General features: G+C 40.7%; 1 protein-coding gene across 12 annotated transcripts in view; it reads left to right on the top strand.

Annotated features, from left to right (window-relative positions):
* Positions 1-27,830, top strand: part of Prune2 (prune homolog 2 with BCH domain) — a 254,327-nt gene that overhangs the window by 26,561 nt on the left and 199,936 nt on the right. For all 12 annotated transcript variants that reach the window (XM_040746636.1, XM_040746667.1, XM_040746657.1 and 9 more), the window contains exons 2-4: positions 16,114-16,218; positions 20,622-20,824; positions 23,432-23,595. In XM_040746636.1, the coding sequence (XP_040602570.1) occupies positions 16,114-16,218; positions 20,622-20,824; positions 23,432-23,595 (472 nt within the window). The remainder of the gene's footprint in view (positions 1-16,113; positions 16,219-20,621; positions 20,825-23,431; positions 23,596-27,830) is intronic.

Here is a 27,830-nt window from a genome sequence, read left to right as displayed (position 1 = left end):
AAGCGTGTCAACCTGTATTAAATTCCATGCCTAAGTCTTCCATGCACCACCATTTGATTAGTGTTTCTCTAGAGTCGCTCTGATTCTGGAGATGGCAGGCATTGGGGTAATTATATGTAAAACTTCCTCGTGGGTTTAAGTCACTTGCAAGAGCCTGTGGTTATTTTAAATCCAGTGTATAGAGTGCCATTCTGGGGTAGAGGCAATGTTGACACAGAAGAGTTAGAATGATTGCCACAGGCAGATTGTCTCTGTTAATTCTACTAATACTGATGGGGAGGTGTTGGGTAGTGCTTGCAATATCCCCACAGCAGTGTGATAGGTGCATCTTGGTAGCTCAAGTAGAAGAACAAGCCACAGTAAGGAAAGACATGTGAAACTGTACTGATTTACACACAGAATCAGTGTTGTCTGTGACTTGTATGGAGAAATCGTGGGAAAGAGCCTCATGTGGCAGTGGAGCTTTGGTCAGGAGGGCAGATTGCCAGTCCCTCCCTGGGTAATGGGTCATGCCACAAGGTGCCTTTACGTTCCCTGGTGTAGCACACCATTCCTTGTACTGTACACATATCTTTCACAGCTCCCTACAATTCTCCTCAGTCACATCCACAGAGATTTTGAGTTCTAAGTATTCATTGTATGTTTTTATTTCTGTTGTTTCCCATTCAATTTGTTTTCTTCTAAAACCCAGGACTGTCCCTCTGTGCTAGATTGCATCCATTCTCTGGAAAGCAAGTTTGTGGAATGTTTTCTTCTGTTCACAGGCAACAGAATTTTCTACCATAGTAAGCTAGAAGCATGAATCTTAATTTTGCTGTCTTGTATTTACCTGGGGAGGGAGATGTTCAACACAGAAGCACCCAGGCCTGAACCTAGATCTGTCTGTTAGATGTAGCAGAAAGGACCCTGTGCCTCCGGGATGCTAGTTTCTCAAGTTTGTCAGAGGGACACCGATAGGAAAGGGAGAAGGTTAGGGATGGTGTTTCTTGAGTGATGGGAGAGCTCTCATGCCACAGTTGCCATTTACTCACTTCTAAAGTGAGTTCTTAACTACCATGTGCATAGAACAGCAAAGTCTTGAACTCAAAGAGATAACTAAAATGCAAACCCCGTGTAGCAGGTATGATGACGTCCTTTATAGTTCAGAAACCTCTGGAACTGGAGAATACTGAGCAACAGTGACATTTTTGGTTAGGAGATGCCAGCTGGGTAGCACCTCCTTGGTCAAGGGCTACCTATCAGTGGGCAGAAGGCTTTGGGTCTGGACCCTGCAAAAGAGTCATGGTTCATAGGTAAGACAAACAGAAGGAATTCAGGGTAGAAAGACAACTTGAAGTCTAAAAAAGTGGATCTGCATAGACATACCAGGTGCTGTCTTGAAATACATTGGTATGTGGGGGAGGACCAAGAGCACAGACTTTTAAACAGTCCATTGAGGAGGGATCATTGGCTAAACAGTAGGTTGTACACATGTGAAAACTCTGTATTATGATTTGTTATTGATGCTTGGTGCTCATTACTGCTAATGTAGCTCCCCACAGTCATGTACTACACCGATTTCTTCAATGACAAGCAGTAGAATCCTTCGCTCTAAGACCTGTTTTTTCTCCTCTCTCTAATATCTTCTTTATCATTAGCTCATATCTATTATTAGTGCAAAATACTGTGTTTCCTGATGATATTCTCGTGCATGTTTATCACAAACTTTGGATCTTATTCACCGGCTCATGACCTGTTCTCCCCCACTTCTGTCCCCTGCTGGTCCCCTGCTCTTCCCAAATAGACTTCCCCTTCTGTGCTACAGTTTTAAGTCTAGGGAAGACATTTGCCTTTCTGAGTCTTATTTTATTTCTTTTTGTTTGCTTGCTTGCTTGTTTTGTCTTTCAAGACAGGGTTTCTCTGTGTAGCCCTGGCTGCTCTGGAACATGTATCGTAGACCAGGCTGGCCTCAAACTCACAGAGATCAATCTGCGTCTGCCTCCTGAATGCTGAGGGTATGAACCACCACCACCCAGACTTGTTTTATTCCTTGACATGATATTCTCCAGTGATGTCCTTTGTCTAAAAATGATATAATCACTTTGTTCTTATTAATGTCCAAATAAACTCATATATTTGTATACATGGTCACATTTTTTGTCCATTCATCTGCTGAGGGGCAGTGAGGTTAATTCTATAACTTGGCTATTGTACCCAGGCTACCTCTGTGCTCCACTGACTTAGATCTGACTTAGATTCCTTTTCATATGTAGCCAGGAGTGGTATGGCTGGACCATAACACAATTCCAGTTTTCAATTTTGGATGGACCACTGTGTTGACATTCATGGTGTCTGCACTAATTTATATTCCCCATCAGTGCTATAAGGGTTCTTTTCTTAGCCCTCCCTCATCAGCATTTCTTGATTTCTTCATAGCTGTGTAGACTGGGGTGAAATGGAATCTCAGTGTTTTTGACCTGTGTTTGACTGATGGCTAAGCATATTGACCATTTTTTGTATGTTTATTAGCCAATTGTACATCTTCACAAGTATATGAAATACGTCCATCTCTTTTAGTATTTGGTGAATTCTCTATGGTATTGCTCAAGACTGCCATTCCTAGCATTATTTTAATTATGTTTGGGCCATCTTATTAGAATTTATATGTCTGGGTCCCTTAATGTTAATTCTAAGTTGACTGATAATGGCAAATGAAGCTCTAGTAACTGGATGAAGAATGTTGGCTATCTTTTACCTATTAGGCTGATTTGTGAATGGATCACAGATTCTTAAGTCTTCTGGTTTATTTTTTTAATGTCATGGGAAAGTAGTAATCCTTTGTTAAATCTTAACTCAATGGCCGTTGAGATCAGTCTTCTGACTGCTTCCATGGGATGACCTGCACATCTCCTGTCCGGTAGCGATAAACATCACTCTTGGCCTACTCCGGCATCATACATCCCTGTTTGCTTTCTCCATGTACACTTCTTAAGTGGTTTCACTGGGAACCATGTGAATTTCATAAAGTATTGTTGTTTTTCTATTGCACCAGAGGAGAAAACAGAGACCTAGTCTGCTCAAATATTTGCCTTAATAATTATATTTCTGATATTTAACATGACTGGAATTTCATGTGGCTCCTTGGAGACTGTAGACCCCCTCCCTTTTAAGAGTAGTAACACTACCACCCAGGAAGAGGCTTTAAGCCCCGCCATTGCCTTTTGGTGTTGATAATTAAGATAGCATTTATTTGTACTAATAATTTGGTATTGCATCTCACTAATAGATGAACTGAGCAAGCACTGAAGTGACAAGATAAGTTGCCCTGTTTTGTTCCATATGTCTGTGTTCTAAGTATCCCATAGTTTTAATTGGTTCCCCGCAGAATACCATTTACAAGCATATGGTTTGGAAAATGCTGACTGCTTTTGTTATCCATTTTAGTATTTGCAGTAGCCTGGTTTACTTAGCCTTTAGATGTGATTATGGGGTTATTTAATGTCCTTCATGACATATTTCTTCTTAGCCTGCCTACTGGGTGCTAAATGCCGCCTATATGGCCTACTGTATAGGAGGCCATTCTTGTTTGGGCAAAGAACAAATTCAAAGGGCTTCGTCGTGGCTCAGTACAGAAAGATCCCCCTCTCTCTGTCTTGTCTCCTGTGTGGATTTCTCAGGCACCATGAGGCTGCCTTCAAGTACGCTTGAGAGAGGTGGTTGGTGGCTGGGAACCCGAAAGAGCCAGGAGACATAGTGGAGCTTGCTGGCGCCTTGTTTGGGAGATTTACCAGCGATTCCTCGAAAAGGAATTACAGATGTGAAATTAGACTCGGGCTGGAGACAGGACCAGCTGTATTTTGGATATTAGAGATACTTTTGTCTGTGGATGTTTCCTCAAGAGAACGATGGCAGAGTACAGTTGAATTATTCATGTTTCTGAGATTGTGCACAAAGCTTCTTAAAAAAACAAAAAACTTTTGGAAATTTAAAACATGTACAAAAATGGAAAGAATTGCACCATGGATCTGTGGCGGATCTCTGCTTTGGTATCCTAAGTCTCAGGACTGCTGTAACAAACTGCCAAAACTTGTGTGGCTTAACAACAGAAATCGATTGTTTCACGGTTCTGAAGGGTAGATGTTGAAGATGCAGTTGCCTGGCCATGCTTCCTCTGGAGGTGCCAAGAAAGAAAGACTCCAGGCCCCTCACCTAACAGATGGTGGGCCCAGCATCCCCTGGCTTGAGATGGCTTCTTCCTGTGTCTTCCTTCTGTTAGTGTCTGTGTTCAAATTTCCCTTTTTATCAGCACATGTCATACTGGACTAGGCTCTATCAAATGACATCATCCCATTCTGTGTGAATGGCGCCCCCTGGAGTTGTGTGAGAGTGGGTACTCTCTGCTCTCACTGTGGCTAAGAACTAGTTCTTGTCACTTGTATTTCTCTCTTCAGTTAGTGTTATCTGGAATTTATCAGTCCTGCAGAGTTCCTTAGCTGTTCTTCCAGTCACTACATCTCTAAACCACCCACAAAGGTTTGCAGTTCTGTTTTGTTTTATAAGTTTAAAACATCCGTTCCCCTCCTTTCTGCTCTGAAGAGTAAATTAAATTATTAATAAACTTAAAAGCCATTTTTACAAAAGTCCTCTTTAGGCATCTGGCTCCTTAGGTTTTGCTGGTTTGTTTGGTTGACTGGGTTTTGTTTTTGTTTTGTTTTTTGTTGTTTTGTTTGTTTGTTTGTTTTGGTTTTTGGTTTGGGGCCACATGATTACCAGGCAAACACCAAACTACTGATATGTAATCCCAACCTTGTTTTCTTTTGATGAAAATTTGCATTAAATGTAACCTGTAGTATCTTAGTTGTCACTGGCTTCTAAAAAATAAACAACAAACAAGAGAAACAACTTGGGAGAGGATCTTGGGCTTTGACCTGTTCCAGAGAACTTGAGACTCTGTGGTGAAGTTATCCCTACTAGAATGTGGACCCAGTTAATGCTAGCATACTCATGCTTTTCAAATATCGGTGGGGGCCCTGGGGATGGAACTCAGACATAGAACCATTCCTTAGCATGAGTGAATCCTAATGTTTGATAGCTGGAATTACAAAACCCAGATAATGGTGGTGCATGCCTACAGTACCAGGATTGAGGAGGTGGAGTTAAAAAGTCCAAGGTTATCCTCAGGCACATAACGAGTTGGTGCCTGGCTGGGATATATAAGATCCTACCTCAAAAATCAACTAAGCAATCCCCATCACCAAACCAAATGAATAAATAAATTACCAGTGTGATAATACAGAATTTACATATACTTGTTTCTATAAACGTCTTCATTTACATCCATATACCCCTACAGTGTTCAATGTATAAAACATGAATTGTAATAAATCTTTACTGCATATATACCTACTGTGTATTAGGAACTGTTTAGTTTTAATTTGGGGGGGAAAGGATAGCAAAAATCATATACTTGATATTATATCTGTTTTGTGTGTGTATATGTGTATATACAGAGAGAGAAGAGAGAGAGAGAGTGAACACTGAGGTCACCTAGAAGGTGAGAGTCCTTCTGTCATCGAAAAACACACAGTGTAATAAATAATGGCATCATTAAAAACTGTCATCTTTGCAAAGTACAGTAATTGCTCTGCATATCCCTTGCATATGTCCCTGTGAACCTGTGCGCCACGCTAGGAAACTCTCGTCCTCCTGCCTGCTTCCAGCCTCGAGTCTGTTCATTACTGTCATGTCTGAGTGGATTTCTGATGCACCAGGTGTGTGGTGTCACAGGCCTGATGTCTGTTTCGAATACAGACAAACACTCTCGAGTATTAAAGCAATAGATCTTCCGATGACAGTGCAAGCTGAGCACAGAAAGCCAAGCTTCTGGGAGAAGCCTTCTGAGCATGTCTCCACTTGTCCATGGGGTGGGGGAGAACAAGACCTGACTAATTAGCTCCAGTCCTTCCAAGCCAAAGAACAGAAATAATTAAAGGAATGGCAGCAACCTGTGCCATGTAGTGCTGGTCACAGGAGCGGTGACATGCACATCTGCAGATCCTGATCTAGACCCCAGCTTATGGAAGGTACTTCTGGAAACACGATGTAAATTAGCAGAAGACATTTTCGTAAGATAATCCGTTAAAGAAAAATGAAATGTTTATGAATCACATGCTCTCTCTTCTTTTCCTTTGGCATTTCTTGGACTAGAATCCAAGCCAGAGAGAGGGCCTCTAGTACTAGATAAAGCCATATTTTTCTTTCTTTTTAGACTCTTTAATTTTTAGTCACAATGTCATATAACTTTTTTTCTTAACTTCTTAGACATAAACTAGCAGAGAGGAGTAGGTGAATTCTGTCTGTCCATCTTCTGGCTTCAAAAATTACCAGTATTCTTGTGCAAATGTGTCAATGTGAAGAATTCACTTTTTAAAAGTGCCTGTGTGTCTTACTATTGCCCAAAATAATTTATTTGAATTTTCCAACACACTTCCTTCATTTCGCTAACTAAAAGAGTAATTGTTTAACTATAAATTCTCATCAAAAACACCATATAAAGCTCTATAATTCCTTAGGTGTCCCCCACCATGTGTAAAATTCTGGCCTGCGGGTGTAAATCCCAGGATAGCTGGTGGTGATGTCAATGGAGACTCTTTGGGTCTTGAATCATTCAGATGAGGACTGCAGAAGTAATTGACACTGGGTGTGGCAGAGGAAGTCCTAAGTGAATGTGAGTTATTGACATGAGCACAGCCAGGTCAAGGATCCCAATGCCTCAGACCCAAGGGAATGACAAAGCCTAGTCTAAGTAACTAACACTAGTGTATGTGGAAGCTATCAACCACTGTTCCTCCTTCTGGATGACTACAACCTGTATCTGCTCTCCTCCAGAGACCTCCCACAGAGAGTAGTTAATCTACCTCCTCGTACAACTATGTACAATACACTGTCTCCTTGCTCAGCAGTATATAATAAATGCACTGAGTTTTCAGGTCATTTTTGCATCTTTATTTGAGAACACAGTCCACCCCATGCCCACTTTGCTCTGTGTGTGTCTATGAGTCTATTCTTTCTTCATTCCCTTATTGCCTTAGTCATGTCAAATCCAAAACTGAGCAAATAGAATCTATGGACATCGATAAGTCATTCTTTCAATACATGTTCTTTCAGTTTTACTAAATAGCATTATAAGGCATATTTTAAACACTTCTAAAGTCAGAATATGTTTAACAGGCTATAGTAACCCTAAGTTTGTGTTATTTCTCCCATTATACCATGGTACATTGACAACCTTACATGAGAAAACATTGAAGGATTCCAACGTGGTGAATCCTAAAGGCTCTTCTAACTCTCAATTTTAGTAGATTGCGGTGTTGTGATTAGTAGTTCTTTCTAAAGTTAAACTTGGTTTGAAGCAATTCAGCAGTTCATTTTCTAAACTGAGTTCAGATACGTTCTACAACTGACAGGGTCTTGTTGTCTTAAGGATCTTATTGCAGCTTCTTATTTAGGCAGTGGCTCCCAGGCCTGCTTCTCATGAGAAGTAGTTTTGATTTCTTGCAAACATGGTGGGACAGAGGAGTCATTGTGCCATTTGTCTCAGTCTTACTTGACCTCCATGACGACAAATGAGGTTGACTTCTGACTCAGGTGTGCATTTCTTTTCTGTTAGTTACCTAGTCACCTCAGTTACCTAGTATTGCTGACTTTCTAAAATCTCAGTGTGTAGAATCTCCTTGGATGGTTCACATATTGTCCTACCAGTGGGAAGACTGTGAGGACTCTGTGCAGTCTCTTCTAGTATTTATTGTTTATCATTCCTTTTTTGGTACTGTTGTCTATCAAATTCTATGTGTGTCTAAAAGCACTTAATAATGATATAGTCACCATCTTAGATTGAACAGTAAGCTGTTAAACAATTATGATCTCAAGCAAATCAGAAATGTCAATGAGTTCCACTCAAGACCTTGCAATACTGCTGCTGTTCTCCTGTCAAGTTTGGATCATGTTGTCCCAACCTCATTTAGGGCAGAGTGAGTGGACTAGGAAAAAGAGGTCACAGAGAACTAAAAAAATGATAATGCTCTATTAAATAATGTATGTGTACTTCATATCTAATATAATTTACCGGAGAGGTTCTTTCACAGATGCCCAAGGCCCGAGAATGAGGGAGAATCTTACAGACATTACCAAAGTGCAGTATGTTAATGTTTTAGTAGTTTCATCATCAATGAAAGTAAGGTAAATAGCATAAAAGTATGCAGGCAATGTTTTGGGGTCCATAAAAAGAAAAGGATCGAGCACTTGTATTACAGCCATAAAAAAGCAATCAAACAACATGGTGGTGTTATTTTTCCTGCTAACATAATTACTTGAACATGTGTTTGAATATTGAAGATTTAACAATTAGGTATTTCTGTGAGTGGAAATGAAAATCTGTGCAACCTTTCTGAGAGTGTTAAAATACTACCTAGAAATTTAATACCTAGAAATTTAAAGTCTGGGAGTTTATTCTAAAGAAATACTTAGGAAAAACATTCCTTCCCAAATGTCCATTGTAGAAGGTTTAATTGCTTCAAAAATTTAATAAAATAATTCTCTACCAGTGGAATATTGAGTAAACAAATTATAAGGAGCCATATTAAAGAAAACCACTAAATGTACCAAGTAGCAGCTGGGAATATACAAGCAAACAAATACAAACCATTTCTAACTATTGCAACATCTGTATCCTAGTAATATAAGAAAATAGAGCCTTATCAAATTTCAAAAGAGAGAATGCAAACATATATAGCAGGAAATAGTACTCGTAGAAGTATGGGGAAAGAATATTATAAGGAGTACACTAAATGTTCAAGCAATGGATTTAATTTGGGAAATTGAGTGTTTTTGTCCTCTTTGTGACTTTCTCTTTTGCAAACTTTTAAATAAGTGATTGTTATGTAAACCTCAGATATAGGGGCCATTCTTTTGCATTCAGCTTTTGAAACCTTCTGTTTGCCTTTGATGTGGATGGGTTGGCATCAGAACCTCTACCAAAAGCTATCTCTTGGAGAGTATGAATGCCTTTCCTGTGGAGGACTAAGCATGGCACAAGATAGGTCAGAGCTGAGGAGTAAGATTGAGGACCCAGGTTTGCTTCTATCACCATGAAAAAGATGACAGCCCCTGAGTCTTGAAAGGGAAAGCTGAGGGGATTTTAAGACTTGTAAAGTCACAGAAGACAAACTCTAGGATGCACTGTCTATGAGAAGGGACCAGTTATCATAGATAGAGGCACTTCCAAAGCAGACAGCTAAAAAATTAAAACCCCCTCAGAAAGCTGTGTCTAATGATTCCCTTGTGAACTCTTTACTGAAGGTAAGGATTTGGGGGTGCAGTTAGATGTTTCAAAGTTCAAGTTAGCTTTCAAAACAACCCTGAACAATATATGTATACACACACACACACACCCATCAGTATAATGAGCCATGCAGAAAAGTATACATAATGATATTTGAGGTAACTGCATCTGAGAATTTTCTGTTTGCAAGATTAGCAGTAAACAGGTTGAAAAGGGGAAGAGATGTTGAGTGTAAACTATCCAGTTGTTGGACTAGCGGCTCCCTCAAGTGATCTGGTGACCTACAGTTCATCTAAGGTCTTCAGGCAGTGCTTGGGATTGGTTCCCCACCACCTACACACAACAGCCTCTTGTATGTCAAAACAAGGAGGTTCAGGTCTATCTCACCTCAACTATACACAGCTGATTCTGTTTAAGCTGGTTGCCCTTCTGTAAGTTCTCTCAAATAGAAGTTGTTGACAGAAGACATCCCCCAGCATGGCAAGACGAAGCCAGAGAGAAAACACTGAGCTTGGTTGGGGAGGAGAGTGGTGATAATGAAAGAAAGGCTCTAACATGTCCCAAATTCACTTTAGTTGCTAAAGAACTTGGAGATAGGGGTGCCGAGGAAGAGGGAGAAATGAAGAAAGTTAATAAATTAACAACTTCAGACAAACATAAAACAAAACAAAACCAAACCAACCCCACAGTTTCACACTCCTAAATATTCTTATTCAGACCCCGACTTAAATCCCAGCATGGCTGACCAGCAAGGCTATACCAGTCTGTTGTTAGTCCTAATTTTCTGGACTGCAATCACCACCTTTCCTTATAGACTGTTGTATTCCTAAAGGCATAGGACTTTACATTGTCCTGCTCCTCTTAGTTGTAGTCAACCAATGTCAACAACTCATGTGTTCCTTCCTTTATTTTCATTGTAAAAACAGCCCCTGCGTTGCAGTCCAGTGGACATATCCAGCTGTTATCTAGCCTTGCAGGTGGAATTTGTGGAAATGTGCTTCCAGCCTGGTCCTTTGCTAGCTAGTCTAAGGACTCAGCACATTATTTTAGTTGTTTGGTCAGCCTTGAGAGTTTGGAATGAGTAATAATGAGGGCAGAGGCCACTGTCAACATATATTTATTGGAATTGACTATTTAGGTTTTATACGGCAATTATATTACCTCATGAACCTTTTCAGTCTTCACTACTGAAAGCCTTTTGTCCTTTCCTAATTAGGCCACCAATTAAATTATGACATTTATGAGAAAACTGAATATAATATGCTTGTGTCCTGCACTTGCAGGTTCTGGTGAATGCTTTTGCTTTCCCATGGCAATTCTAAATCTAGTCTAGCTGACAACGATTATATATCATAGACGAAACTTCACTATAAAACTTAGCCTAGCTTTGGGGCTGGAGCAATAGCTCAGCAGTTAAGAGTACTAGCTGTTCTTCCTGAGGACCTGGGTTCAATTCCCAGTACCTACATGGCAGCTCACAACTGTCTGTAACACCAGTTTCAAGGAATCCAACACACCCTCACACAATGCACATAAAATAAAGTTAAAAAGAAAACAGCCTAGCTTCAAAGTTGTGATTCTCCTGTCTTATCCTCCCAAACTCTTAGCATTACACATGTGTGCCACTATGCCAGGCTTTAGTATATTTTACTATTGGAACCCACACTAGGCAGCCAGTGAGCCAGAGATCCTCTTGAGCAATATAATATTTTAAGAATTTTTTTAGATTTATTTTATTTTGTGTGTATGACTTTTTTGCTTGATGTACCAGGGGCATGTCTGGTACCCCTGGATGTCTGAAGTATGTGTTGTATCCCCTGTAATTACCAATGATTGTGAGCCACCATGTGGCTGCAAGGACGGACACACACACACACACACACACACACACACACACACACACACACACAGCTGTCACCATTCAGAAAATCTGGGTACTGTGGTGCAGTCCTAGCACTTTGGAGGCTGAGGCAGAAGGATCCTGAATCCAAGGCTACCTACAATACACAAATCCATAAGTAAATGACAAATGATGAAGACACATCATTTTGGTAATGGAAAAATTAAGTCCATAAAAAGTGTAAATAGAAGGTCCCCAATGTGTAAATATAAATATAAAACTGTATACAGTGAATGTTAGTAGTAGTTATCTTTGCCTTGTTAATTTATATCATATGTGACTTATGAAGGCATATATTTCTTATCAGAAAAATATTTTCTCTTCTTCCTTCTTCTTCTTTTGATGTACATTGATTTTTTTGTCATGGTTCTCAGGTCTCCTGGAATTGGAGTTATAGACCGTTGTGAGAGGCCATGTGGGTGTGAGTAACTGGACCTGGGACCTTTAGAAGAGCAATCAGTGCTCTTAACTGCTGAGCCATCTCTCCAGCCCCAGAAAAATATTTTCTAAAAGAAATTAATGTGTATTTCTGTGTACCCATGCCACTGCACATGTAGAGATTAGAAGCTTCTCAGGAGTTCCCTTCTACCCTGTCCAATCAGGGTCTCGCTTGTTTTCATGTTACCTTTCCACATGCTTTTTGTCTTGTGGTGTTTCTCATCTCTGTGGGAGAGCTGGGGTTACAAGGTAGAGGGCTGTGTGTGTGTGTGTGTGTGTGTGTGTGTGTGTGTGTGTGTGTGTGTTACAACTTTGTACCTGTGTTCCAAGAGTTTAGCTTCAGTCCATCAGGCATTCAGAGCTTGTGCATTCATCTGCTGAGCTACCCCCCTGCCCCAGCAAAATTAGTTGAAATTAAACATGATTAAAATAAATAATCATAGCGTTTTAAAGAAAAGGGCGAAGGAAGGGCTATGATGGCATAGCAAAGGCTTTTTGATGGAAATGTTTCTTATAGGTCTTTGGACTGGGAAAGTTACATGTAGGAACAACTTTATTTCTGAGAGGGAGAAATTTAGAACAAGTCAGCTCATGGTTGTTGGAAGGCTCTGGAAGCCCTCTTCTGGTCAAGACCTCTGCTTTCCATGGATAGGTTTAAAAGTGCTTTGTCCTAACTGCCCTAACTTCCCACATTAATTGTGGGAAAGCTCTGATGGCACAATTGGAAGTGCATTGCAATGGTAAAGCCGGCAGTATCTATTTCATCTGATTATCACTGTTCTGTCTGTGTGAGATCCTGTCAAGCTGACCACCATATTAGCCATCATATGGATGAATGACGTCAGAAGAGACCATGACAATGAGATAATGTGATACATGGGGAGTAGTCAGAAGAGGAGGAGAGAGCATGCAAAAAGCAGCATGCATTAACCGTCTGTCTCCGAGATTTCTTAGCACTTGTTGTATTTGTGTACCATTAAGGAGGGAATGCTTACTTGCCCTGTTTATTGCTGATTTTACAAAACCATGTTTAAGAAATGCATGTGCTTGTCAGTTGCTGAATATGTCGGACTCTTCCTAACCGTTGAACCTTTGCATCTGTTCTGCCTATGGCCTGTGATATCTTTAGGCTCAACTCCCTGGGTTCACATCTTACTCAAACATCAGATTGTTTTTCAAAGAAACTCACCTTAGCATCTTCTTAATCTTCCAGCAGTGCTGAATTTCTCATTATTGCATTATTTGGTTCATCAGCTCCAATACACTCAGTTCAACAGACCATTGTCTCTACCACTCTTCTCCATTTGACTGGAGGGTGGTGGGGGAAGAAAGTGCCAGAGCTTGGGCACCATGGCATTAGCTGGGTTGGCAGATGTGTGATGTGTTAGTTACCCTTGCTGTTGCTATGACAACATACCTGACAAAAGCAAGTCAATGGAGGGTTTGTTTTATTCAAAGTTTAAGATAAAGCCCTTCACAGTGGAGAAATCACAGGGGCAGAAGCTTGAGGCCGAGCTGGCCATCCCAAGTCAGAAAGTAGAGAGATGAATGCTCATTTAGTCCTTATTCAGTCCAGGACCTCCAGGCCATGAAATGGCGCAGTCCTAAATCAAACCATTCCATTGATAATAGGAACTCCCAATCAGACATGCCCAGGGGCTTGACTCCTAGGTTATTCTGGATCCTGTCAAGCTGACCACCATATAAGCCATCATATGGATGAATGGCATCAGAAGAGACCATGACAATGAAATAAGGTGATACATGGGGAAAAGAGTACTCAGAAGAGAAACGAGAGAGCATGCAAAAAGCAGCATGCAACACTATGAGGAGCCCTCGGGGTTTTGCACCAGTCTCTACCATGGCTCTGACCTCCAACAGAACGTGTCATTCGTCTCTTTAAATGAAGAAGAAATAGACTATGATTATCATAGAAGGTTCCTTTCTTGTGAGAACTTGTGGTCTAATATACTTGGAGTCACAGTTCTCATTTATATAGCTCCTTTCTTTTCTAAAGTAATAACTGGGGTTGTATCTGGAAATTCACCAACACAGAGAGATTGCTATGCCCGGCACATCTTCTTTTGTGAAAGTTGAAAGTTAAACACAGATATGTTGGGAATGACGATGCCTAGACAAGAGAGCAGGTAAGTCAGCTGCGTCAGTGTTCCCAAGGTCTGAGCGTCTCTGTATTTAGTGTGCGTAGCTAGCCCTCTCTCTTTTTCCTCGGTGCCATGTCCACTTGAGTGGGCACCAAGTCATTAAGGCATTATGAAGTGGTTAGATGGGGCAGAGGGTCAGCTCTCACGCTATCAGACTGTAGATTCTGGAAACATGCTTGGCCCCATCACAGGCTCCTCTGACCTGTAAAAAGCCTTGTTGATCTTCCTACTGACTGTCTCATAAGATATGGGAGAAGTGAGGTAATGTCTCCCCGGACCTTTAAGCTTCTCGGAAGAGCAGCATTTACAGGAATGTGATATCTTAATACATTTGCTCGTGTTGTAATGGACTGGAATTCTATTTCCCTAAATTTATTTAGGTGCTTCTAGAATATTTGTGGTCTTGACCTTGAGATCTAGACCTGAGCTAAACCCCTCAGAGGATGTTCAGTTCAGTGAGCCAGCTGTACATTTACAAGGTTAGGAGCTGGGAGGGGCGGGTCATGAGAGCCAGACTAGGAGGTAATGGGGGAGGGAGCTTGTAATCATCTTCAGATTTGTTTCACACTTTAAGTATGCTGTTTTATTAAAAATAAATATCAAAGAAATTGAAACTGTGAGTCTGTTTTAATTTAGCAGTGTCACTTACTGGGGATGGCTTATATAAAATCTCTCTGCTACTTTTCTTTGTGATGGACTTTACCTAACCTCCTTCAAGGTTTTCTTCACCTTTTATTGATTCACAAAATTGTATGTGTTATTGATTCACAAAATTGTATGTGTCCAGATGGCATGAAAGTAGAAGGGAAACTATTTGGGGGAAACAAAGGGGATTAACAGGAAGGGGAGGGACATGAAAGTGGAGGAGAGTGGCTGTGGGGATAAATATACTCAAGGTGCACTCAGTGTTGTATGAACATGGTCATATGCAACATGCAAAATAATGCAAAAATATTTACTGCATCTTGGTACTTGGACCAAATCCTCATTGTTTAATAATTTGTTTCTGACTCTGATACCACCAGTTCTACACAAATAATAACAAATTGTCAAGTTCATTTGCAAGATACCTGCTAGGTTATTAGGTGTGCTTTAATATTGTTTTGGTCTGCACATGAAGGGATCCTAAGTGTTTGTTGAACAATCACAACCAGTCCTGTCATTTGGAGCAATTTCACAGTATGTGGCTGTCTAGTCAGTCTTAAACAGGAAGATGAAAACAGGTGATGAAAAGTAGAAGTAAACACAGATGCCACTGCTACCATACTGTAAAAATACTGTTTGATAGCCGTCATGGTGGAGCACAATGTAATCCCACACCTGGAGAGTGGATGCAGGAAGATCAGAGGTTCTCCTCCATCAGCAAAAGAGTGAGGCTGAGGCCAGCCTGGACTACATGAGGTCCTTTCTCAAAAGAAAGGAAAGAAAAGATATAAATTTATTTTATATTTTTTGTGAGGCAATTTTTCTGTGGTGTTTTCTAGAAGCACTTAGTGTTTTAATGTTTCAAAGAAACGTCAGCCTTCAGTAAAAGAATCTAAAATAACTATTGAGTAAATCTCCCAAAACAAAAAACAAACACACAAACAAAAAGTGTGTGTTCTTTTCTAGAGAGGTAAATATGCACACTATTAAAGAAGCAATGGATACAACTTGGAGTTTTAGAGCAATGATGTAAATCATATCCCACTTTCTGAATTAGAAAAATGTTTCATTTGCTAAACAAATAGGACAATATAGAGAGAATATCTTCTACATCCAAAATAGAATGTGAAAAAGGAAGCCTTTCCAGATAGCATTTTTGTTTGACTACATGGTGTGGGATGGATTTGAGAAAAAATTACATTGTTTCTGAAACTAAGAAACACAGTTTGTATGGGGAAACAATCATAGCTCTCTGGGCAGCTGATCACAGCAAAATGGTGTTTTACTAAGAAAATAGTGCCCCAGAGATACAGTTCGAAGTTAATTTTAGGTAGTCTTATATTTTTGTGTGTATGTGTGTATTGCATATGTGTATGATACATGTGTGTATATTTGTACTTATATGTGCAGATGCAGCTCCCTCAAAGGGTGGAGGCCCTATAGGTAGCCTTGATATAGGTAAATTATTTTCTTCTTGAACATGTTAGACACAATACATAGTTTTTATATAATTTTGCGATAAATTTATCAATTTTTCTGCCATTGTACATGAGTATAGACAAACATACTTCAAAAACATTGAAAATTGTCCACTTTATATTGGTTGGAAGCAAGTAAAATTGTAATTTTTTTCTTTCTATTGGTTGCAGGATCGAAGTAAACAATTGGAGAAGGTCCATGCAGTTATTGGATCTAAGTCATGTGACTTGGATTCTCTCATTTCTGCCTTCACATATGCATATTTTCTGGACAAGGTGAGGGGAAAGGGGATTATTATAGCCTTTGTACCTGAATGTGTGTCTTTTAAGAAGAGATATAGGGGGAAATGTCATATATGGGTATATTATTAAAGATAATAAATATTAAAAAGCTGGGTGTTGGTGGTGCACACTTTTAATCCCAACACTTCGGAGGCAGAGGCATTGGCAAGTGGATCTCTGTGAGTTCAAGGCCAGTCTGGTCTACAGAGTGAGTCCAGGCCAGCCTCCAAAACAATATAGAGAAACCCTGTCTCGAAAAACAACAACAACAAAAATCCAGTAAGCAACAGGTTGAGCACCTCGTGTGGGTTAACCATTATTCTGCTTATGTCTTACTGGTTTCTTCTCAAAACCATTTAATTCTGTACCCCACTTTTTAATTGGATCCTTTGGTGTTTTGGAGACTTGCTTCTTGAGTTCTTTGTACATTTTGGAGATCAGCCCTCTGTTAGATGTGGGGTTAGTGAATATTTTTTCCCATTCTGTGGACTGCCTTTTTGTCTTGTTGACTGTGTCCTTTGCCTTACAGAAGCTTCTTAGTTTCAGGAGGTCCCATTTGTTAATTGTCGATCTCGGTGTCTGTGCTACTGGTGTTATGTTCAGGAAGTGGTCTCTACCAATTCATTGAAGAGTATCTCCCACTTTCTCTTCTAAGAGTTTCAGTGTGGTTGGATTTATGTTGAGGTCTTTGATCCATTTGGACTTAAGTTTTGTGCAAGGCAATAGACATGGATCTATCTGCAGTCTTCTGCATGCCAATATCCAGTTATGCCAGCAGCATTTATTGAACATGTTTTCTTTTTTCCATTGTGTAATTTTAGCTACTTTGTCAAAAATCAAGTGTTCGTAGGTGTGTGGGTTAAAATCAGGGTTTTCAATTCGGTTCCATTGGTCTACCTGTCTACTTTTGTGCCAATACCAAGCTGTTTTCAGGACTATAGCTCTGTAATAGAGCTTGAAGTCAAAACAATTTTAAACAACATGATAAAACATATTTGTAGTAGTGGATTACTTTGATGAGAATTTAGAGGAGTAATAAAAAGCAGGACTCAGGACCTCTGTCTTTCCCTTATCATGTACCATATAATTGTGCCTTTGGCAATAGAAAAACGTGTAGAATAACTCATATGAACAGTACATGAAGCACAGATCACTGGATAGAGACTCAGAAACAGCCATGGCATGTCCAATCTAGGTTCTGTAAGTCTTTACTATATATATATATATATATATATATATATATAATTTACTATATACATATATATATAGTTAATTTTTATTATTTATTTTTAAATTTAAATTAGAAACAAGGTTGCTTCACGTGTCAATCCCAGGTCCCTCTCCCTTTCCCTCCCCTCCTCCCATGCCCTCCCACCAACCCCTCATCCCCCTCCACCAATCCCCACTCCTTTCCCCAGGGAGGGTGAGGCCCTTCATGGGGGGGTGTTCATAGTCTGTCATTTCATCCAGGGCCGGATGGAGAGATGACTCAGTGGTTAGGTTCTGTAAGTCTTAGTTGTTGCCTTTTAGCCCTGATGGTGATGTCCCTTGAGGGAGAATCTCCCTTAATCTGTGAAACACAGACTCACCTACAGAACTGGAAAGACCTTTTTAACAAGTCATGTTCCTATCTATAAACTCCATCAGCCCACAATAATGAGCTTTATTGCCTGAAAACCTTCCAATGTATGTTCCGAATGTTTGGGTACTCTTTCCAGAAGGTTCATGGAATTTTTAATTTTCCAGAGTCTGGTTTATTTTATTTCAATTTTGTTGGGATCTGGATCCCCTGGTATTATGCATAGCTGATCTGGAGTGATTTAAATTCACATGAAACCCAGTCTTCCAGAATGAGCTGTGGGTGGCAAGGGCTGCTTTAGGGCAGCTGAGGAAAATGATGGGTAAAGTATCTCATCTCTACATGTGGGCTCTGCATCACATTTATCTAACAAGTTGTTGACGTTTGCGAGGAAGAGTGATTGGCATGAGAAGATGAATGTGTGTGATTTGGGATGTGTGTATTAAGCAATCCTTGCTATTCTTGGCTGCTCATCCAGAGGACAGTTGGCTGAACTGGACTGACTCTAAGACCACCAGTGATATGCAATTTGAAGAAAGTATATAATAATAACAGCATCACCAACTGGGGATGCATCCTTAAGAAAGAGGTAGGGAAATTTTGAGTGATAAAAGATAGATGATCAATAGGTACATAAATGAAAACAGACTGATAGACTCTCCCTTCCTTTGAAGATTTTTAACCAAGCATAGAAATAAGTGTGGCATTACAGTTAACTGGGAAGAGGAACCTCTATTGAGAAAATGCCTCTCTTCAGATGGCCTGTAAGCAAGCCTATACGTGGCCCTGTGCTGTATAAGAAAGCAGGTTGAGCAAGCCAGTGAGCAGCTCGCTTTTGCATCAGTTCCTACCCTGAATTCTGGATGACAGACTACAAGTGTAAGATGAAATAAGCCCTTTCCTCCCCAGGTTGCTTTCCATTACTGTGTTTTATCACAGTAATAGAAAACCTAACTAAGATACGATGCCTTTGTCTGAGTGTGGTAGGTCTCGTCTGCTTATTTGTGGGCTGTGCCTCCATGGAGTTTTCCTAAGAACCACATTCGGTCTCTCAGGGCTCTATGTCTTTGCATGTTCACACTCTAGTGAGTAGTACAGAGGCCAAACCCCATTCTACACAAACAGAAAGGGAAGGCCCAGAAAGTACAATGGCTTTCTCCAATTCATTGAGCAGGGGCTGGTCCCACTTCCAGAATAAGTCCTGCTTGGACAGCTTGGGACACACATTCTGACTCATGTATTGTCCTCCACAGCATTTAAAGGAGTTAGACATAACTGTCAATTAGTTAGGAGGAGTAACATGCTGTACATAAATCACTAACAATTAGTATGTGACTAGGATTCAGCATTAGCATTACAGTGGAAAGAAAACCCACTTCATTGGAGAAGCTTTTGTGTTTTATGTACAGTAGCAGTGTCTGGTTCATTTATTTAATTCAGGGAATAGTTATTAAATGTCTACTACTGCCTGTTTGTTTTATGTCTTGGAATACACAGCAGAACAAAACAATCCTGCCCTTTAAGGTTAGAAAAGGGAGACAGGCGCTGGGATGTTGATCTGTGTAAAATGCACATGCTTGTGACAAAGCTGTAGTGACACAGAATAAATGCCATTTACTTATTCAGAGATAAAGCATCACCAAACCCACATTCTTCCAGTGGTAATGAGATCCTCATTGCTGTACCCTTAAAGTAATTTTAAAAATACTTTACTTTAAGATTCATGTAGACAAATATCTGAAATTCTCTTCCTCCTCCTTTCCATCTGGTCACCACAGATGTTTTATGTAAGAGTTTTATGCATCAGTAGGTTATAACCTATTAATATGTGTGCTAAACCTGACTCCCAAATGAATAACACTTTTAAAATGTCACAGTCAGGGTTGGAGAGATAGTAGTTAAGAGCACTGGCTGCTCTTACAGAGGACAAAGATTCAACTCCCAGCACCCACAGGACGGCTCACAACTGTCTAACTCCAGTTCCAGGGGATCCAGCATCCTCACACAGACACACATGCAGGCAAAACACCAATGCACATGAAATGAAAATAAATAAATTTTTAAAAACTGGCACAATCCCATGACACAAACCATACTTCAACACAGTTTTCCAGAAAACCTTGAGGAAATAGAAGATTTAACTATACTAGACTTGGACTATATCCAGGTTGCAAGTGTCCCATTTCGATGGGGACAGATCTACCTTCTTGTGTCACCTCAGTCTGCCCCAACTATCGATTATTTTTGGCAATTCCATAAGGACATGTTTTTGCTACCCATGAAGAGGAGATTGTGTGTATGCATGTGTGTGCATGTATGTATGTATGTATGTATGTATGTATGTATGTATGTATGTATATGTCTGCATACGTGCATGCAGTTTTTAATTGTAGAAGGTTTGAAGTAAGGCCTAAATGTTTCCGGTAAGGCTTGCCTGTAAAATCTCAGGTAAAGAAAAAAAAAGAAGTTAAGAAAGCATCATGGCTGGGCTGGTGAAATGGTTCAACAGGTAAAGGTAGTTGCTGCCAGACCTGACCACCTGTCTGCTTTCCCAGGGCTCACAGGAGAGAACTGACTCATGGGAGTTACTCTCTGATCTCTACATGTGTGCTGTGGCATGTGCACCCACACACAGAAATAAATAATCTAATAACAATCTAGTAATATAACACCAGAGTCTACTTACTAGTGGAAAGTGCTCTGTAACTGGACTTGGAGAGATTCATTTTGATTGACACATGGTTTATTTGTGGCAATTAGCTTTGAGCTGGAGGAAAGCTGCTGTTTGCAGCGGCTGACTTAACTTCTCTTTTGGTAGGTCAGTCCACCTGGGGTCCTCTGCTTGCCAGTGCTGAACATCCCAAGAACTGAATTCAGCTACTTCACAGAGACAAGGTTTATTTTAGAAGAGCTGAACATCTCTGAGTCATCCCACATATTCCGAGATGAAATTAACCTGCATCAGCTGAACGATGAAGGAAAGCTGTCCATAACGCTTGTGGGCAGCCACGTCCTGGGGAGGTGAGACTCACAGTGAAGCTCTGTGCTTTGTCTGAGTGAAGACTTCTGAGTCAGCTGTCTCTTATTATTGTCTTAAAAGTAAAAAAAAATCTTCTTAGGAAAAGGAGTAATTTTTTTCTTTAATGACGAAATTTGGTCTATATCAGTTCTCCATTTTTACTTTGATATTTCAAATGTGTTACTTTAAGTAGAATACTCTTGTAAAATTTACCAAAATACAAATTTCCCAATACAAATCCTTTGTATTGATGTTGGAAAATAAATAACACAAGTTGAAACCAGATAAAACATATAGGTTCTAAAGAAATCTCATAGAGACAAGGGAAAGCTGGGAAATGGGCCACTTGGTCAGTGGTTTTCCATTTATAAGGTATAGAAGACCAGTCTGATGACAGCCTGGAGAGTTCAGTCACCTCATACTATAGGCAGGAAATGTAGAGTCTAGTGTCACAAATGGCTATGCCCAGGATGCCATGTATGCTCAGTGGAGAGCTCAGATGAGAACTTGACCTGTCTGCCTGCTGACTGGGCAAAGATCTGAGATAAAGGCAGAGGAATAAGACAGAATCCTTACCTACATGTGACTACAGCGGGGCCTCTGTGATCCTTCTCTACTGCTATTGAATGATGGGACAACAGCTAAACAGCCTACAGCTTGAAGTGCTCATTCTTCTCCGTTTGCACATTTGTCTAGTTTTGATGACCATCACTAATTAACCTTGGCCTTAGAATACTTGAAGTAAAGCCTTCATATTTAACATTTTTAAATGTAACCAATTTTTAGGACACATACTTTAATATGAATTAAAGTATACCGAGGCAGTTATCAGTTATACAAAAGATTATACGGTGTTTGGAAAACAGTCTGTGGACTTGTGGACTACTTTCATCCCTGTGCTGTCTGAGACAAATGGAAGTCTTTTGAAACATATTTATCAACCATCTGTTGAGAAGAGGCTGGAAGTTTTGGGTGAGCTTTTGGACTGACTTCAGTTATCAGTTGTATTTGCCAGCTTTGTATCACTGTAAGGAAGCGCCTGACACAGCTACCAAGGAAGAGAGAAGAGGTTTATCTTTCTCATGACTCTGGAGAGTCAACTCTCAGATCAGGTCACCAGAGGGGCCTGTGGTGAGGATGGTATTTCATCAGCAAGAACAAAACTGCCACACCTTGAATCAGGGCAGAACTAGAAACGAGAATAACCCAACCCCATGTGAGGGCATGTCTCCAGTGATCTAAGGATTGCTGTCAGGCCACACCTCTTGAAGCCTTCAGCATCGTCCAATGTTTCCACCATGGGTACCACTCTGCACAAGTGAACCTTTGGAGGAAACTCAGTCCCCAAACCACATATAGCCTGGGTGTTCCTATTATCACACACTTGGCTAAAGGTATGTCTAATTTTTTCAGGACAACTCATGCAACACACATGAGTACAGAGAACATGACCATACAAGATGGGAGAGAAATTTGTCACCACTTAAAATGGAAACTGTTAGGCTTGACTTGAGACTGAGGTTTTAATCTTTAAATTTATGGTTGTTTATGAAATGGAATATTCCATAAAAATGGAGAGCTAACTTTCTTTACTGTTACTCATTTGTTCTTGAATAGTAAGAAAAAATGTAGTTTTATCTGTATCTGTCTGCTTTTGAAAAATCTACCTCTATCATATATATATATGAAGTTGGTGAGGGGTTGGGGATAGCCTATTGACAGACACTTACCTAGCAGGGAAAGGCCCCTAGAAATTGATCTTTGGCACTCCAAAAGTAAAAAAGTACAAATTTTAATTAATTATTTAATTAACATCTTGAGTTTTAAAAAAATCATAGTGAAGCTGTCACAGGCATTGTGGTGATTTTTTTTCTGAACTTCAGTGACTGTTCTGAACAGGTACTGGAGTTAATTGTCGGCTAAAAGCCATCTGCTCTACTCTTTGACCACCTGACCATGAAAACATCCCTTAGCCCCATTGTGCCTCAGTTTCTCCATTCATGAAAGGAAGATCTTACTAGAACCCATCTCATAGGGTCTGAACATAGCTACAATGTTTCTAAATAGTAGCTACTGTAGAGATAAGAAAATAATCCAGGAATTCTGGGGGGTAATGAATGGAAATAAATGAAGAGACACAGAGTAAGGTCCTGTTGTCCCCTCTGAGGGTATGTGTGTGTGTGTATTTGAGTGTGTGTACCAGCACCCATGTAAAGGGGTACAAACTCGTACAGGCCAGAGAAGTCTTCTTGCACCTCATCTTTTGAGAGAAGGCAAATAGGTGAACCCAGTGCTCACTGATTGGCTAGACCGGCTGACCAGCAAGCCTCAGCTGCTCCCCACCCACCCCAGTGTGGTGCTGGAGTGACCACAGCGAGGAGGAGTATGGCTGGCTTTTACATGGGTTCAGGGGATCTGAACTGAGGTCTTATTCTTGCTCGGCAGTCATCTTAACCAACTTTCTAGGTGGTAATCTTCACAGTCATGAGAATTTATGTTTTGGGCCATTTAGGAAAAATTATTATTCATGTGGGAGTAGAGACTGAATCATCCCCCAAAATGGGAAAACACGCCTTATCTCTTTCTCTTCCTCTCCATTCATTTTCCAGTGAGGATAGAAGTTTGGAAGCGGCGGTTGTCAGAGTCATTAACCCCGATGAGCAGAGCGATGGTGAGCTGGGGTTGCCCGAGTCTTCCTCCTCGCTGGTGCTGAAGGAGCTCCTGCGCGAGGCCCCCGAGCTCATCACCCAGCAGCTGGCACATCTCCTCAGAGGTAAGGGCGGCACTGCCAGAGTAAAGACGGGAGGCTTAATGGACTGATTCTGGGCCTGCTCATGCAGAAAGAGTGCGATCCATTCTTGGGTTAACAATCCCTTTAAAGACCCCGGGAAGCTCCATCAGAGAGGCAGGGAGTAAAGAGTTTGTTAAAGAGTAGCATTATATTGAATATTAAAAATGTGCATTTAGAAACAGGCACAAGGGCCTGTGCTGTTTCACTAGACAAGAATGTTAAATGGGGCTGCTGCATCGTGGTTGCAGAGAGAGCTGCTCCTCTAGCTGTGTTAATAGCCTCCAAAGGAGATTCTTGTCTGTGACAGTGAGAGTGCAGCTCAGAATTTCCCTGTTTCTGTGGCCTTGGAGTATCCCCCTATACTTAGGCATGCTTGGCTTATAGAATCCTGCCTGCAAGGCAAAATATTCCCCTTTGTTTGGATGATATGATGGAGGGCCCTCCAGCTTGGTCTTTCACTGGTTGCAGTTAACATGGGTCACTGCTGCATGGTATTGTCGCAATCAACCCTCTGTATCCATGGTCTCCACCTCAGGAACTCAACCAGAATGATCACTTTAAACTGTTTATATCAGCACAGTAAAGGATCTTGTGGTTTTGCCTTTTGCTCTAGTTGCTTCACTGGCGATAGGTCTTAAGTGCGTTTGTTCTAACTTTTCCTTCTCCTAGAGCACACTTGATATTTGCTATCTTTATATATGGTTTTGTATCAAGCCTAAATCTTTTCTTTAGACTAAAAGGGAAATTGTAGTGTGCCCCAGCCTGTGGGGGTCAGTCAACAGGGACTCTAGGGGAGGGAGGGAGAATGAAGGAACTAGAGACACGAGAGACAGAGACAAGACGGTATTCTGATTAAGTCTCGTTTATTGAAAGTACCAACAGGGCTTAAGTGGGGGAGGTAGCAGAAGGGTGGGGGAACGGAAGTTCTCCTTGGCAGAGTATGTTCCAAGGCCACAAGTCTGCAGCTGGGGGAGTCTGGACTGCAGGCCAGGAGGCAGAAGGGTGGGAGAGCCTGCTGCAGGCCTTGAAAATATGCTGTACAGGAAGATAAGCAGACACAGAGAAATAGAAACTTAACTAAGCGTTAGTCTCTAGGGATATTGTAGGAATATTTAAATGGCTTCTATTATGCTATCCTTATTTAGGGACCTCCACAGTAATGAGATATCCACCCGGCCTGAACATGTAGCGCTGGCCACGACCAAGGTGCAGACATGACTGAGTGGGTTTAGGTCTGAGGTCGGGACAGGTGCCTGTCTCTCTGTTGCTTATAGTTGGGGCACAGAGGGCAGCATGGGTGGATCCTGGAGTGAATCCTTGGAGCTGGAACTTGCAGCGATCACACGCTTCTTGTGTAAGTGCATTCTTTTTTAATAAGCTTAACTTAACTTGTACTGAGTCTAGTGAATCTTGATTCCCATGCAATAGGGTATCTCATTGTTTTTCTCCAAAAAAAATCAGCATAACAATTTACATTGTTTCCCTATTGTGTTAATTAAGGCAAGGGGTTATACTAAGTATTGTAAGTGATATTAAGTTCTGTAAGGCGTGTGAAATATATGTCAGGATGTGACAGGATGCAGGCAAATACTGCATCATCTTACACATGGGTCTAGGGCACCCGCAGATTTTGATAACCATGTGCAACCTGGACTTAACTTCCTACAGACACAATTTGCCATTGCTGGAGCCCACTGCTTCCAACAAATGGTTTTCACCTTAGAAAGTGTCCATCAACTTTGGGTGCTACAAAATGAGCACAGCCATTCAGTTACTTTTGCATATGGGACATGTGAAATATTTTTGGTTTCGCATGAAGCTTTTTTTCTTTCCACAATTCACTTTCTACCTCGTAGCACAAATTATCCTCCAAATGTTTACTACAGGACAGTCAGTCAGGAGACAACAGATGAAACAGAAAATAGGGAGGCTGAGGACAGGCTGGCTCAATGCTTCCAAGGCCTTCCTTTTCTGTCTCACTAGTTACGACACTTTAGAGGGGGGAAGTCCAAGAGTTACACGGTTTCTCTAAAAGTTCTAGAATAATGGCCCCAGGAAACTCATCATAAATATTGTGATGACAATGGATGTCTGCAGCGATGCTGTCTTTGAAATGGTACCCTCGGCTAATCCTAGGAATCGTAATCATTTTTCTTTGTGGTAAGGCAGACAGAAAATAAAAGCAATCAGGAATCTTAGCTCAGGGAAAGTTGTGTGGTAATTCAAATGTGTTGTTCAGTCAAAAGCACTAAAAACATTTTTTTACGTATCTTAGAAACTGAGTAGCTTGTTGTTCTAAAAGTCCAGCACACTCATTATTTGTGGGAAGATGTAGTCAAAGCAGAACTCATCATCGTGAGGTTTTACAAACAGGAAAGTAACATGAAGCTGTAACAAATCCGTACGATGATGTAGTTTGTTTACGCTGCTGCTACTGCTAATGATGACAATGATGATGGTGATGACAATGCTCAGGTTTGTCTCTTCTAGTTGTCCCTTCAGCTTGCGTAGTAGAAACCTGTGGCCATGGTGTGCATGCGTGCTGCCTGTGTGCACGTATGTGGACATGAGGTGGAACATCCCCGAATGGAGGGAACTAAAGGATGGTGAACAAACAGCTGCCTTTGAAGAGATGCCTCAGGGGTTCAGGGTTCTGTCTTCAGAGTCACACAACTTGGCTCATATTTGGGAGCAACAGATGAATTTTGTAAAGTTCTCAAATCTTTAGTTATTTAAGTAAGAAGTTGAGTCAAAGTTTGCTCTGTTCACTGAAGTCAAACTTAGATTTCATAGTTCTCCAATCACATATATAACATTGAGTATAAAGGATGTGTTTTCTGTCTTCCTCTAAGTGGTGTTAGCATCCTTTAATTCTCAGCAGGAACTGTAATCTTTCAAACAGTCTTCCTTAGCAACTGTGAAGCTACTTGGATGTGAACTTGACACATTTTTTTCAGACACGGTACCTATGTAGTCTACATCTTAAAAATGCAAAAGAAAATTAAATACAACTTTTTTATTCCCATGTTTGGCCATGAGAAGTTATAGCTCTTTTAGATGTCACAAGACTAGATATGTATGGCTGAGACTTAGAAGAGACTAGAAAATTATAATGGGAATGTAAAATATACTATTATAAACCTTGTACTAAAATTCTAAATTTACTGGGAGTTGAATACTATATGAATTTGATTGTCTTTTGCTTCTTACACCCATCATCACACCCAGATCATATCACATGGATTTCAGGTAGGCTAAGAAACTGTCCCTCTGTTCTCTGAGAAGACTATATGTGCTTCTCCCTACTGGGGAGACAATAAACTAGTTTTCAGTCTATACTTTCATGTGTAAAAGATGGGGACAAGTTTTTATTTCTAGATAATTACTTATATAGCCCAGGATGGCCTAGAACTCGTGGCAATCACCTGCCTTGGCCTCCTGTGCTGTGATTACAGGTATGTGCCTCTATATACAATGACCAAGTGTTCCAGGCTTGTCTTTCAGTTCCCTTCCCTCATCTCTGCTCTATGTATTGGAGTGTCTGGAAGTTTGTCCTGGACATATTTGGATCTTCATATCACCTTTAGGTGATCTCATTTATTTCTCATTGATTTACTATTTTTAAGTAATATGTGCATTCTGTGACTGCCCTTAGGTCTACACTGAACTTTCATTAGTATTGCTGATCCTGTCTAGTACTCTTGTTACACAAGTCTGTCCGATTTGTACATGACTTTAGCACTGTTCTCTAGGAATACTTTTGAGCCTCTAAACCTAGTTTTATGTGTTTCCTCCACTTAGTTGCAGAGCTATGCTGGCCTCTCACTTGCTCAAGTCACAGTCCAGCAATTATCCTGGGTTCTTTCTTTTTCACCCCTTCCACATTGCCCCATCAGTAGGCTTTCCAGCTTGGTCATAACCAGGTTGTATCTATGTGTGACTGGTCTCCAACCTTGTTTTCCATGATCACTGATGGAGACCCAGTCTAAGCCAGCAGCCTTTCTAGTAGATGATGATGGCCATGGCTGCCTGGCTTTGTACTATTTCCTACACAAAATCAGTTACCTTTCAAAGGTGTAAGACCATGAGCAGTTCCCTGGTTATATCTACTCCTGTTCAGAATTGGGGTCCTCCGTGCTTATGAATAACACAGCCTTTCCTCTGTCCCTTCAAGCACCTATCTTCTCATGGGATGTGTCCTCACCCCTGAGGATTTT

The sequence above is a fragment of the Mesocricetus auratus genome, unplaced genomic scaffold, assembly GCF_017639785.1.
Source record: "Mesocricetus auratus isolate SY011 unplaced genomic scaffold, BCM_Maur_2.0 Super-Scaffold_4256, whole genome shotgun sequence".
In the NCBI taxonomy this organism is placed as follows: domain Eukaryota; kingdom Metazoa; phylum Chordata; class Mammalia; order Rodentia; family Cricetidae; genus Mesocricetus; species Mesocricetus auratus.
The sequence above is the reverse complement of the archived record's forward strand: the minus strand, read 5'-3'. Positions and strand labels throughout refer to the sequence as shown.